At 44.5% G+C, this 15685-nt stretch overlaps 1 protein-coding gene across 1 annotated transcript in view; it reads right to left on the bottom strand.

Moving 5' to 3' along the window:
* FBXL13 (F-box and leucine rich repeat protein 13) overlaps positions 1-15685 on the bottom strand; it is a 400423-nt gene that overhangs the window by 251944 nt on the left and 132794 nt on the right. The window contains exon 7 of the mRNA XM_075345189.1: positions 8277-8381. Coding sequence (XP_075201304.1) covers positions 8277-8381 — 105 coding nt within the window. The remainder of the gene's footprint in view (positions 1-8276; positions 8382-15685) is intronic.

The following is a 15685-nucleotide window of genomic DNA, read 5'->3' as shown; positions in this document are numbered from 1 at the left end:
TAGCAGTGGACCTCCCTAGTCTGAGAATATAAGACCCCAGCTGTCTGCTTTACCTTGGCTGGTGGTCCAATTTTGGGGGGACCCCTACGCGTTTTTTTTTTAAAAATTATTTATTTAATTTAAAATAACAGCGTGGGGTGCCCTCAGTTTTGGATTACCAGCCAAGGTGAAGCTGCCAGCTGTGGTCTGCAGGCTGCAGCCGTCTGCTTTACCCTAGCTGGCTACAAAAATAGGGGGAATACCACGTCATTTTTTTTTTAAATTTATTTATTTATTTTGGTAAATACAAGGCTAAGCACCCCTTAGTGCCACATGAAAGGCACCAAAGGGTGCAAAATTACAAAATGCAGAAGAGTGGGACATTATGTGTCTTTCTGCCATTATAATGACAGAAAAGACTGATATGACGTGTACAAGCACAAGAAAATCACCAGAGCGCTCTACGCTGTGAAAAGCAGTAGAAAATGGCACTGGAGTGAACATGTGACTGCCTTATGTAGGATGAAGCTATGGATCCTGGGTAAATTTATGTATTTTCCCTCCTTCAGTTTTTTGGCAGTATGCCAAAAAAACGGAAGGCACACGGATGACAAACAGATGACATACGGACCGTATACGTGTCACGCTCCCGATGCCTTGGCACCGCTCCTTACCCACTGATCCGGTCACACCTGCACGGCACCACTCCTTACCCACTGATCCGGTCCACGTGTCCACTGGTCACGGCTGCCGCTCCCGCTCATGCTTTCCTGTGTCCTGTCCCCAGTCTCATGTGTCTGACTCATGCTTCTGTGTAGGGTCGGGCCGCACCCACTCACCTGGTCTTATGGGCCCAGCACTGCAGCAGCAGGATATGACATGAGGCTATGCTGGGTATATAAGACTGGCCTTTCCATGTGGGCGAGGCCTGATCAACGTGTCTTGTAAGCCTTGTCTTGAAAGCTAGGTGCTCAGGTCCCCTTTGTGCCGTGTCCTGTGATCATACTATTGCCTGACATTCCTACCCGGCACCTGTGCCGGATTCCTGCACTGTCTCCAGGAACTCTGAAGCCCCAGTGACTGTTCTACCCGCCCCCTGTGGGACGCAGTCCCTGCCATGCTAGTGCTCCGGCTACCGTGCACCCAGGCCTCCGGTGGGGTGCACGGCCCAGTGGATCCACCACCCGGACCTAACAATACGGAACGGAAACGGATGCCACACGGATGCACCTGTGAAAAAAACGGACCGTTTTTTGCAAACCGCAAAAACGGATTGGTCGGGTGAATGTAGCCTTATTCTAATCTGCCGTTTATAAACAGCAGGCAGAAATAAGTGAATAGCGCCCCCCAGCGTCAGAAAATCTCCGGGGTTTCAGGGGGTAGTTGAGACCCTGGAGATCATGATTCAGGTCGGTTTGTCCGGTCCCCGCTCACGTGATCACCGGTATACACCGTATACCGATGATCACGTTACAGTAAATGACAGCGCCGATAAAAAATTATTTATCTCCCATCTGGCATGAACAAACATGTCAGATGGGAGATAAATCTCCTCCCCGGTCCCCCGGTGTCGCCAAAGTGCCCCCCCCCTGACCTCCTCCCGGAAAATCCAAGATGGCCGCGCGCACAGCAGCGCGCCGGCCGCATTCACCCTACTCCTCTGATTTCTGTCGCATGTGCCATGACACATGCGACAGAGAACTCCTCCCCAGGCTCTGCCAGGTCACCCCCTATAACACCACCAGTGTTCCCCGGTGTCCCACAGTACCTGTGCAGCGTTGATCCCCCACGGCCCCCTCCGTCACAATAGACGCTGCCACATGCACAGAGCGGCTGTCAGCTTAAGTTCCTGTGTTCAGACACAGTGAGTGGTGGTAACCATGCATCTGTAAGCTACTGCAATGCCCTGCTCATGAGGTAAGGAACATAGTTGATCAGGAGAGCTATACTACATTTCCAAATGGAGGGATTTGCTTTTATAGTTGCCCTGCTGAACGACTACCAAACATGAGAGTCGGTTATACGCCACAAGAAAACATGTCTAAATAGCGAGCTCTGTTGTTTAGTATTCATTCAGCTGGATAACTGGACTTAAAGGGGTATTCCATCTCCAAGATCCTATCCCCAATATATAGTAAGTGGAATAGCAATAATATCAGCAAATACCAATATTTGGAAATGTAGAATAGTTCTCTAGGCATGCCCTTACCTCATGAGCAGGGCATTGCAGCTTTGGTAGCAACAGTTACGACATGGACTCTGCTGCTGTGGACCCGGGGAGAGTGGGTGCAGATTCATTGCACCCACACTCCTCACATGGAGGGTCTGCACTCCTAGAAAATGGGGGATACGTTCCCTGAGCGTGTCCCCCCATATTCTAGATGGTCCAGAGTCATCGTGGGACCCCTTTATTTTTTTTCCTTACAATAAATTGGTGAAAGAGGGAATGTTTTGGGGAGTGTTTTTTCAAATACATTTTTTTTTGTCTATTTGTTTTGTTAGTACTGACAGTTTGTGATGTCGGGTAGCTGATAGACGCCATGACATCACAAACTGCTGGGCTTGATGTCAGGTGACTTTACAGCTAGTAGTAACCCCATTTAATACCCCGTTTGCCACTGCCCCAGAGCACGGGATGAGCTGGGGTGAAGCACCAGGATTGGCGCATCTAGTGGATGCGCCAATTCTGGGACGCCTGCGGCCTGCTATTTTTAGGCTGTGAAGGGCCAATAACTATGGACCTTCCCACCCTGAGAATACCAGACCACAGCTGTCCGCTTTACCTTGGCTGGTGATCCAATTTGGGGGGGACCCTACTTTTTTTTTGTAATTATTATTATTTATAAAATAATTATAAAAAAGAGCCTGGGGTGACCTCCACATTGGATCCCCAACCACGGTAAAGCTGCCAGCTGTGGTTTTCAGCCTACAGCCTTCTGCTTTACCCTAGCTGGCTATCAAAAATGGGGAGACCCCACGTCATTATTTTTTTAAATAAAAAAAATTAATGGGCTTCCCTGTATTTTGATTGCCAGCCAAGGTAACGCCAGGCAGATGGGGGTGGCAACCCATAGCTGTCTGCTTTATCTGCGCTGAGAATCAAAAATATCGTGGAGTGCTATGTCATTTTTTTAATGATTAATTTTTACAGCACTGTCATGTCAGGCAATCAAAATACAGGAAAGCCCTTTTATATTTTCATTATTTAAATAAATAATTAAAAACTATATATGGGCTCCCGCTGCATTTTTTGTATTGCTAGCTGAGGGTAATCTGAGCAGCTACTGGCTGCTAACCCCTACTGCTTGGTGTTACCTTCACTTGTAATGGAAAATCCAGGGAAGCATTTTTTTTGCCAAAAAACTAAAAAAAAAATAACGTGGGCTTCACCATATTTTTGTATGCTAGCCAGGTACAGCAGGCAGGTATGGGCTGCCCGTAACCCCCAGCTGCCTATTTGTACCCAGCTGGGAACTAAAAATATAGGGAAGCCCTTTTTTTAATTATTTTATGAATTTCATGAAATAATTAAAAATAAAACGACGTGGGCTTCGCTCCATTTTTTGTGTCCAGCCGGGTACAACTAGGCAGCTGGGGATTGGGTCCGCAGCACAGGTTAGCCCGAGGTTTCTGGGCCCCTCTGCTGCGAATTGCAGTCCGCAGCTGCCCCAGAAAATGGCGCTCTCATAGAAGCACCATCATCTGGCGCTGTATCCAACTCTTCCAACAGACCTGGAGCCGGGTGGCTTGTTGGGTAACCATGAGTTAATACTAGCTATGTTTTACTAGCTAGTATTAAGCCAGAGATTCTTAATGTCAGGCACGTTTGACCCGGCCATTAAGAATCTCCAATAAAGGGTTAAAAAAAAACACCACACAGAGAAAAAATACTTTAATAGAAATAAATACACAGACACACTTAGAGACTCCATCTTTATTACCCCCTGTCATCCCTCCACGATCCATGGTCTTCTGTCTTCTTTCTCCTTCAACTCTGTCTGCTACATCAGACAGCACTGCATGGGAGAAAGGATGCTGTGCTCCGTGCAGAAATCACTCTGTGAGAGTGACCACAGGCTCCCGACTCTAAGCGGTGGCACGGGTTGCCATAGCAATGGTGCTCCGATCACGTGATTACAGTCCCGCTGCGTGCTGGTAGCGGGACGTTCCCGTCACCGCTACCAAGCGCGTTGCTATGGCAACGGTGATCTCCGTTATTGACTGGCTGTGTCACCGGTCAGGAGCCGGCTTCTGCGGACGCTGGTAACTACGGTAAACATCGGGTAACCAAGAAGCCCTTTCCTTGGTTACCCGATGTTTACCTTCGTTACCAGCGTCCGCCGCTGTCACGTTGTCAGTGCTGGCTCCTGCTGCCTGCACACATAGCCAGACTACACATCGGGTAAAATTAACCCGACATGTACTGTGGCTAGGAGTGCAGGGAGCCAGCGCTAAGCGGTGTGCGCTGGTAACCAAGGTAAATATCGGGTTGGTTACCCGATATTTACCTTAGTTACCAAGCGCAGCATCGCTTCCACGCGTCGCTGCTGGCTGGGGGCTGGTCACTGGTTGCTGGTGAGATCTGCCTGACAGCTCACCAGCAACCCGTGTAGCGACGCTCCAGCGATCCCTGCCAGGTCAGGTTGCTGGTGGGATCGCTGGAGCGTAACAGGGAGATGCAATCACAGGTCCTAGCATGTCGGCGTCATAGTCATGTGACCAGTCTGTAGCCAATGAGATAATAGACACGTGACTGGTCACATGGCTATTTTGACATCACGATAGGTCCTGGCAGTGCTGGTTACCGGGAAGATTCAGCGATCATCGGATGGAATAGCGGCAGGAGACAGAGTACAGGATTGATCACAGGGACAGGTAAGTGTTATGGCAATGTTTATTAACTGTATGTGTACATTTATAATGTGTTTTTATGTGTTTTTGATTGCCTCCCATTGTTTCCTATGGGGTTCGAGCGGTTCGTCGAACCGGTTCGCCGACCAGAACTCGAACCAGACCTCAATTCGGCGGGCCGAACTCGAGCCGAACCGTGGCCGGTTCACTCATCTCTAGTCCTTAGTCTAATGGTAAAGAAGCTGTTAAAGATAAATATTCAGTGCTTTCAATGGGTAGAAATAGGAATGAACATTTACACATAACCACTGTAATTGCAGAAGAAAAGCCTAGAAACCAGATCACACATTCCAGCTGAATTATATAATGTTATAGAACCAAAATCTCTGACTTTTTGGACAGAATGCAACACTGTGCAGTCTAAACATACATCTAATAGAGAAGCAGCTTTCCACACCCTAGAGAGGAAAACACTTTGAAGGAGAAAACATCTTAGTTTTCAGGAGAGGGGAGTTAAATATATTAATAAATGTCCTGTAGCACTTTACAATGTCATGTAGCACTTTACGGCTATAAGAGTAGGGTCCAACGTATTGGTCAATGCTAGGGCAGCAATTGGTCAAAATGCATGGGGCAGTGCAAAAGCTTCATAAAAGCGACTTCTGCGACTTTGATGAAGTAGCTGCATCTCGGCTGTGTGCGCTCCAACCACTAGGACCCTACCCAAAAGAAGCAATTGTGCTGTTGTCTTTTCAAAGTACATACATGGGCTTCAGACAAAACAAAGCAAAATATGCGGACAACTATAAAAGTATGAACGAGCCTATAATGTTTTTTACGACAGCTGAAGACAAAGCCATGATAACTTACGGCTGAGTTGCTTCATGACCCTATCACTAAATATTTGCCTTTTAAGCATGACAATGTTTTAAAAAAAAAAAAATGAACAAAGTCAACAATAAAGAACAAATGTTACATTTCTCTCAGTTCTTAGAATTTATAGTAAAAGACATAATACAAATAACATTTACTACAAACTCCCCCTCTGAAGCCAGCAGAGAGCTTTCTCAAGAACACTACAGTAGTAAAACAGTGGTGGTCAAATCTTTGAATAGGGGAATAAGTGAATCCCCCTGTGGGCACCCACTCCCCTAAATGAGTAGTAGTTGACACAATACACGTGATTCACTATGTACATACGAAGGCAGCATCTAATCATTCATTAAATAAACTACCCAATTTGTAATTACAGTATGTAGAAGCAGAGGTATATTTGTGACAGAGGATAATGTAGCATGTAGCTGAACAGTAGGCCCAGAGTCAATGATACCAATGGGCCCTTAGCACCTTAGTCCAATACTGACTAGACCTACTGTGATTTTGGCATCTTGCTGTATGAGTTTGTCATGACTTTCAAATTGAATTACCAACAAGTAGTATTCTAAGGGATACTTTGAACACTACGACATCGCAAGCCGATGATGCGATGCCGAGCGCGATAGTCCCCGCCCCCGTCGCAGCTGCGATATCATTGTGATAGCTGCCGTAGCGAATATTATCGCTACGGCAGCTTCACATGCACTCACCTGCCGTGCGACGTTGCTCTGGCTGGCGAACTGTTTCCTTATTAAGGGGGCGGGTCGTGCGGCGTCACTGCGACGTCACACGGCAGGCGGCCAATAGGAGTGGAGGGGCGGAGATGAGCGGGATGTAAACATCCCGCCCACCTCCTTCCTTCCGCATAGCCGAGGGGAGCCGCGGTGACGCAGGTAGGAGATGTTCCTCGCTCCTGTGACTTCACACACAGCGATGTGTGCTGCCGCAGGAGTGAGGAACAACATCGGACCGTCGCGTCAGCGTAATTATGGAATTCGCCGACGCTACACCGATGATACGATTACGATGATTTTGCGCTCGTTAATCGTATCATCTAGGATTTACACACTACGATGTCGATAGCGACGCAGGAAGTGCGTCACTTTCGACATGACATGACCCCACCGATGTCGTAGTGTGCAAAGTACCCCTAAGAGTAAGTATTTAGGTAAGACTTTAATTACACATTATAATAATTTATCTCAATCACTTAAAAGGAACCTGTCACCAGGATTTGCCCTTATAAACTGCAGCCACCACCAGTGAGTCCTTACATACATATTGCTGTATATAAGTGCCCAGGCTGCGCTGTATAATGTAAAAAGGAACTTTACCATACTCACCTAGGGGGCAGTTAGGTCCAATTGGGGTCGCTGCTATCGGGTCTAGCACCTTTTCTTTTCCCTCCATCGCCATCCTCCTTATCAGCTCCGTATTGATGGCGCTTCCTACATCATCCACGGGCCTCGATGGCACTCCTGTGAATGCACACTTTGATCTGTCATGCTGAGGGCACAGCAAAGTACTGTAGCGCGCAGGCGCAAAGAAAGGTCAAAGACTGTCCGCGTATGCGCTTTACAATACTTTGTAGGGCAGATCAAAGTGCGCTTGTGCAGGAGCGCCATTGAGACCTCTGCATGGATTACATAAAACGTGTCATCCATACGGAGCCGAGAAAGAAGACAGCGATGGATGGCAGAGAGGAGGCATTGAACCCAAGAGCAGCAATGCCCATTGGACCCGAGCACTCACTAGGTGAGTATAACAAAGGGGTTTTTTTAACGTTATACATATTAAATTCTAGAATGCTGTATATAAGCACTTACTGGTGGTGGCTGCATTTTATAAGGGAAAATCATTGTGGCAGGTTCCCATTAAAAAAAAGAAAATGGATGTTGGAATACAAAACACAGAAACAATCTAAGAACGTGGTTACCAAAAACCAGAGACTTTACCAACTATAAAAAGATGCATAATTACTTCATAAAACAATATATGTTGTTATGGTAATATGTTGTTTATGGCTAAATTCACAAGAGTATATGAAAAATCTTTCATCTACAAAAAACGGATGATTTTTTATTTTGACTCATGTATGGTATGTATTTTGTTCCATCAATAATTTGAAAATTATACAAGGCTGGATACTGATTCCTATGTTAAGAATTGTAATTAATCTGTTAAAAAAGGATGCCATACATATGGTGTCCGTATTGCATCCGCATTTTTTGGGGGGCGGACCCTTAGAAATTTATAGGCAGGTCTCATCCGAAAAATAGATGAGATCAGCAAATGCTACAATTTCTTTTCACAGAGACAGATGGCCCATGTGGTAAAATGTTCATGTGAACTAATACAATGATTCACAGGGGTCTGTGTGCTGTACGTGTGTGATTTGCTTTTCGCACGGACAGCACTGTGACCAAAAATACAGTCGTGTGAAGGCACAGAATAACAGCCTTTCTGTTAAACTCAAAACAATGTACAGTAAATTACAGTCCTATTGTATTTTCTTAAATGGAAATTTAGAAACTAAACAGCACAGAGCAAAATAAAAAAAAGTACTGTACCTTAAGAACAGCCCTCTGTGGTAGTAGAGAAATATCATCTTCACCTTCTCTCATAGCAGAAGAACTGACATTTCCCAAATCATCCATGTCTCCTCTTTCTAAACGCTTGTAAACATGAAATAATATAATTATTACTGCAGAAGTAATGTACTCATAACATATAAGCACCATATGACCATATGTTCAAAAAATCTAAAAAAAAACCCCAAGGCTTGATGATAATGTAGAACAAAGAACAGTTATCTAGCTACTGTGGCACTAAAACAAAATGTTAACGCTAAAGCTAACAGACAATTCTCTATAGTCCTCCTTCTTCACCTGTCCTCTGCCTTTGATACAGTCACTCACTCCCTCATACTACAGATCCTATCATCAATTGGCAACATATACATAGACATTATCCTCTCCTGGATCTCCTCATACCTCTCTAACCGCACATTTAGAGTTTCCCATTCCTATACTACCTCCTCATATCTCCCTCTATATGTTGGTGTCCATCAAGGGTATGTCTTGGGACTCCTTCTCCTCTCCATTTATGCCTGTGGCCTGAGAAACTATTCATAAAGTCTCAGGGCTTCCAGTAACATCTCTACGTTGATGACACTCAAATCTACCTCTCTGGCCCAGTCGCTATGTTTCTGCTGCCCAGAATCCCGAACTGTATCAGTCATATCCTCCTTGTCCTCTCACTTCGTAGAGTTCAATGTAGACAAAACTGAATTCACCATCTTTCCTCCATCCCACTTAACTCACCTACCCAATCTATCACCTGTACCGGAAAATCGCTGCCTTGGATTAACCCTTGACTCTGCCCTCACCTCCAAACTGCATATCCAAGCCCTCATCATTTCCCGCTGCCTCGAACTTAAAAATATTTCCTCAACTGTTCCTTCCTCAACCCTGAATCTACGAAAATGTGAGTGCATGCCCTCATCATCTCCCTCTCCAGCTACTGCAATATGACTACTGCAATATCCTCCTCTGTGGCTTTCCTGCTAACATTATCGCACCTTTCCAGTCTGTCCTTAACTCTGCTGCCTGACTAACCCACCTCTCTCTTCTCTACTTATACCCTGTGCCAATCCCTTCATTGGCTCCCAATTCCCCAACATATCCAGTTCAAACTACTAACATTGGCCTAATCTGTCTGCCCCATATATCTCCTACCTAATTTTCCAGTATACTCCCACATGTAATCTCCGGTCCTCCCTCGTCCTTCTTCTCTCCTCCATATATGTCTCTAAAACTTCTCCTGAGTATCCCACATTCTTGTGAATTCTGCGCCACAACACGTCCGATTAACCACATTCAGAACTTTCAGATGAAACCTATGTCTTCAAGAAAGCTTACAGCCTGCAATGACCCCGCTGTTACCTCATCATCACCAGGAATCTGCTGAAAGCTCTACAACGTAATATCTCCTTCCCCATCACCCGGTAGATTATAAGCCCAGGGGGCAGTGTCCTCTCCCCCACTGTACCAGTCTGTCACTGTTAGGTTATAATTTATATTTGCATTTTGTACGTAAGCCCCTTTTTACATGTTTTGCACCTTGAAATCACTAGTGATTTCAAAATAAATATCATCATTATTATTATTATTATTATTATGCAGTTGTAAAATTCCTCATCCTACTGGCTTATCATTATATACTATATGTGTTATAGACACATAAAGGGGTGCATAATTATGAGCTATTAGACTGCAAAGGGCCCATATACTGTTCTTGTACAGGCCGTCTTCTGTCTGTGTCCACACCTGCATCTAGGGATCATAAATTTAACCTACGTAGGCTTTCCTGCACTATGAACAGATACTGAAACATTGCTTGCATCTTGTGCCAGTAACATATTTGTTTTAAGTATTAATAAAACCTCCCCACATATTTTTAACACGTTCCAAAAAAAAAAGCAGAGACCATTTGTTTCTATGCATATTGTTTAGTAAAAATGTGGAGCAAACTATATACCTTTAAGCATAAAGCTTTTACTATAAAAATGGTGCTTGAAATCTTCTAAAACAATAAAACTTTTAGTATATCTACATTATACACTAGATAACTGAGTCTATAAAACATTCATCAGGAATGGCTGCTAGAATGGTAAGTACTCAAGATTTGGCAGCTTCAGTTCTAGGATATTTTTAATGTGCTACAGAACTTGTCATGTTGGGCGGTAATGATAAAGAGCATTTTACTGTTGTTCCATATGCACTGTGATCCTGATAACACACTGCTGTATCTGATTTCTCCCATGTATATTATTTTATTCAATATGTGTATATACGCATGTAATGTTGTATGAGTGTGTTAATACACTCATCTACTGCTCTCTCCGGGTCTCCAGTTCTGTTCTGCTTAACTTCTGAGTGACGTGACCACAATTGTGACCTGATGACTTTGCCAAAAGTCTCAGTGTAAGTACAGTTGAAACCAGAAGTTTGCATACACTATCTAAAAAGACACATATGAATGTTTTCTTACTATCTGGCATGAAATCAGAATAAACCTTTCCAGTTTTAGGTCAGTTAGGATTACCAAAATTATTTATATTTGTTAAATGCCAGAATAATGAGAAAGACAATCTTTTAAGGTCTTTTTTATTACATTTTGCGAAGTCAAGAGTTTACATACACTAAAGGGTGCTTTACACGCTGCGACATCGCTAGCGATCTCGTTAGCGATGTGACATGTTAGATCGCAGATGCGATCTGCCGAGATCGCACATGTGACTGGCGCTATAAAAATGACCTATGTTCGATCTCAGCAGATCGCATCTGCGATCTGGCGTGTCACATCGCTAACAAGATCGCTAGCGATGTCGCAGCGTGTAAAGCACCCTTAAGAGTACTACAGTTAGGTCCAGAAATATTTGGACAGTGACACAATTTTCGCGAGTTGGGCTCTGCATGCCACCACATTGGATTTGAAATGAAATCTCTACAACAGAATTCAAGTGCAGATTGTAACGTTTAATTAGAAGGTTTGAACAAAAATATCTGATAGAAATTGTAGGAATTGTACACATTTCTTTACAAACACTCCACATTTTTGGAGGTCAAAAGTAATTGGACAAATAAACCAAACCCAAAAAAAAATATTTATTTTCAATATTTTGTTGCGAATCCTTTGGAGGCAATCACTGCCTTAAGTCTGGAACCCAAGGACATCACCAAACGCTGGGTTTCCTCCTTCTTAATGCTTTGCCAGGCCTTTACAGCCGCAGCCTTCAGGTCTTGCTTGTTTGTGGGTCTTTCCGTCTTAAGTCTGGATTTGAGCAAGTGAAATGCATGCTCAATTGGGTTAAGATCTGGTGATTGACTTGGCCATTGCAGAATGTTCCACTTTTTTGCACTCATGAACTCCTGGGTAGCTTTGGCTGTATGCTTGGGGTCATTGTCCATCTGTACTATCAAGCGCCATCCGATCAACTTTGCGGCATTTGGCTGAATCTGGGCTGAAAGTATATCCCGGTACACTTCAGAATTCATCCGGCTACTCTTGTCTGCTGTTATGTCATCAATAAACACAAGTGACCCAGTGCCATTGAAAGCCATGCATGCCCATGCCATCACGTTGCCTCCACCATGTTTTACAGAGGATGTGGTGTGCCTTGGATCATGTGCCGTTCCCTTTCTTCTCCAAACTTTTTTCTTCCCATCATTCTGGTACAGGTTGATCTTGGTCTCATCTGTCCATAGAATACTTTTCCAGAACTGAGCTGGCTTCATGAGGTGTTTTTCAGCAAATTTAACTCTGGCCTGTCTATTTTTGGAATTGAGGAATGGTTTGCATCTAGATGTGAACCCTTTGTATTTACTTTCATGGAGTCTTCTCTTTACTGTTGACTTAGAGACAGATACACCTACTTCACTGAGAGTGTTCTGGACTTCAGTTGATGTTGTGAACGGATTCTTCTTCACCAAAGAAAGTATGCGGCGATCATCCACCACTGTTGTCATCCGTGGACGCCCAGGCCTTTTTGAGTTCCCAAGCTCACCAGTCAATTCCTTTTTTCTCAGAATGTACCCGACTGTTGATTTTGCTACTCCAAGCATGTCTGCTATCTCTCTGATGGATTTTTTTCTTTTTTTTCAGCCTCAGGATGTTCTGCTTCACCTCAATTGAGAGTTCCTTAGACCGCATGTTGTCTGGTCACAGCAACAGCTTCCAAATGCAAAACCACACACCTGTAATCAACCCCAGACCTTTTAACTACTTCATTGATTACAGGTTAACGAGGGAGACGCCTTCAGAGTTAATTGCAGCCCTTAGAGTCCCTTGTCCAATTACTTTTGGTCCCTTGAAAAAGAGGAGGCTATGCATTACAGAGCTATGATTCCTAAACCCTTTCTCCGATTTGGATGTGAAAACTCTCATATTGCAGCTGGGAGTGTGCACTTTCAGCCCATATTATATATATAATTGTATTTCTGAACATGTTTTGTAAACAGCTAAAATAACAAAACTTGTGTCACTGTCCAAATATTTCTGGACCTAACTGTATGCCTTTACACAATATGGGACAGCCCATATGATGATGTCATGTCTTTGGGAGCGTCTGATAGGTTTATCGGGAACATGTGAGTTAATTAGACACACACCTGTGAAAGTAGTTTAATGCACACATGAAACACACTGCTGCTTTCTGTAGCATCACAGGAAAATCAAAGGAAATCAGCTAAGATCTCAGAAAGATAATTGAGGACTTGCACAAGTCTGGTTCATCACTGGGTGCATTTTCCAGATACCTCAAGGTGTCTCATTCATCTGTACAGACAATTATACGCAAGTACAAACAAAATAGGAATGTCCAGCCATCATACCGCTTAGGAAGTTCTGTGTACCAGAGATGAACGTGCTTTGGTCAGACATGTGCATATCAACCCAATACCAAAAGCAAGATACCTTGTGAAGATGCTGACGGAAGCTGGTAAGATTGTGTCATTATCCACAGTGAATCGAGTACTGTATCAACATAGGTTGAAAGGCCACTCTGCCAGGAAGAAGGTAGTCCAAAAGAAGCATAAAAAGCCATATTAATGTTTGCAAATGCACACAGAAACAAAGATCTTAATTTTTGGAGACATGTCCTTTGGTCTGACAAACTAAAATTGAACTGTTTGTCCATAATAACCATCGTTAAGTTTGATGGAAAAAGGGAGAAGCTTTGCAGTCTAAGAACACCATCTCAACTGTGAAACACGGGGGTGGCAGCATCATGTTGTGGGGTTGTTTTGCTGCAGGATAGACTAGTGTACTTCATAACATAGATAGCATCATGAGGAAAGAAGATTATGTGGCAACACTGAAGCAACATCTCAAGACATTATCCAGGAACTTAAAGCTTGCGCAGAAATGGATCTTCCAAATGGACAATGACCAGTTAGAAAGTGGCTTAAGGATAACAAAGTCAATGTTTTGGAGTGGCCATCACAAAACCCTGATCTCAATTCTATTATGGGCAAAGCTGAAAAGGCCGGTGTGAGCAAGGCGTTTTACAAACATGGGTTAGTAATACTAGTTCTGTCAGGAGGATTGGGCCCAAATTCCTACCAACTATTATGAGAAGCTTGGGGAAAGATATCTGTGCCGCCCCCGTGTCAGCAGCCGGGCTGCTCGGATCTGGATCCGCGGTGGCTCGAGGGGCTTCCGGACCCGGGGGTCGTGCGGCCATTCAAATAAAGGGGGTATTTACAGGGGATTATAAATTTAGAGTTCATAACGCCACCTGTGGTGTGTGGTAAGGTGGAGTACCACTGCTGCAGTTGGTAGTACCCGGGGGCGATGGAGTGGGCAGCCAGGTGTTAGATCCCTCCACGGGTAGGGGGGATGCCCCGGGACTTGGTTATGGAGTTGGGGAATGCCGTTAGGAGTGAAAGGGTCACTTACGTACTCACTCAGTCCATAAAGCTGACACCGACAACTTGGTAAACCAAAGTTCTGGACACCGCTGCCGCCGAGGGGAGCTAGTTTGGGTCCCGTTCTCACTGGTGTTGCCTGATGATCTGTGACCTTTCCCTGGGCACTGAGTTATCTTGCTAGATGGCCCCTGTAGTGTAAAACTAGTCGGGTCCTGCTCCCCAGTATGGCTAACTGTGGGAGCTTGCTCTAAGGGTTCACGCTTGGGATTTTCTGGACCATTTTGTGGAAAGTCCTATCCCCCTCGTTGCGCTAGTATCCCGATTCTGGAGCGGGTGGAGAGCGGATCTTGAAGGCTCCATCCTCGTCGGGTGAATTGTCAGGTTGCCTGAAGCGACTCCTTGACCTAGGGTCCACGTACCCCGTCGTGCCCTGGTCCCAGCCCGGTGATGGTACAAGGCCGCCGGCTGTCCTCCTCGACAGTTCCGTGCCCCTTGTCACGATCCCCTGCGACAGGGGGTCCAGCTCCTACTAAGCCCAGACCACCGTCTGCCACCTAGTTACTTCCAAGGAGCCCGGCTCCTGACCTCCTCTCTCCTTCACTTTCTACGCTTTTCTGACCTACTCCTGACACTCCTGACCTCCCCTTACCAACCCCCCAAGTGGGCAACCCTATTCCACTCAGGCCGTCCACTGGTGTGTCTGGTGGAAGTGGTGCAGAGTGTTCCAAGGATTTTGATTGGCTGGTATTGGCAACACCATAAGTTGGGGACCTGTAACCAAGGAGGAGGTGGATATTGCACAGAAGGGCAGATTGCACAATACCTTGTGACGACCTAATAGGCCAGGGCATCACATGTCTAAAATGTTTCACCCAAGTCATACAGTGTAAGGGCAACGCTGCCAAATACTAATGAAATGTATGCATATTTTTGACTTTGCAGAAAGTAATAAAAAATGCCTTAAAACATTCTCTCTCTCATTATTCTGGGATTTGGCAAATATAAATAATTTTTGTAATCCTAATTGACCTAAAATGGGAAAGGTTTATTCTGATTTCATGTCAGATAGTGAGAAAAACATGTATATGTGTCTTTATAGATCGTGTACTGTATGTAAACCTCTGGTTTCAACTGTATATGAAGCCTTGTTCTGACGCTCCATGGACTTACATTGTAAAAGTCACTTCACTTCTGGGTCACACTGTGCTCTGCAGAATCTGTAGGGGAGTGGAATAACGTAGCTAAATACCAGAAAGAGTGGCGGTAGGTGAATATATTAATACACTCACACTACATTACATGCATATATACAAAATTTATGAATAAAAATAAAAGACAGACATGAATGAATGCATCCTATAACACTGTTGATATATTTTCCCACTGATCCTTTACACTGCTAATGCATAAAAAGCAACAGGAACAGACAAAAACTATAAGCTGCTTCAGATACATCTAAGGCCTCCGACACACATCCGTGAAAAAACACGCACGTGTTACGTCCGTTTTTCGGGTCCGTTTTCTGTTTTTGTGTCTTTTTTTTTTGG

This window comes from Anomaloglossus baeobatrachus, chromosome 4, assembly GCF_048569485.1.
Source record: "Anomaloglossus baeobatrachus isolate aAnoBae1 chromosome 4, aAnoBae1.hap1, whole genome shotgun sequence".
NCBI classification, from domain to species: domain Eukaryota; kingdom Metazoa; phylum Chordata; class Amphibia; order Anura; family Aromobatidae; genus Anomaloglossus; species Anomaloglossus baeobatrachus.
This window is presented reverse-complemented; position numbering and strand designations above follow the sequence as displayed.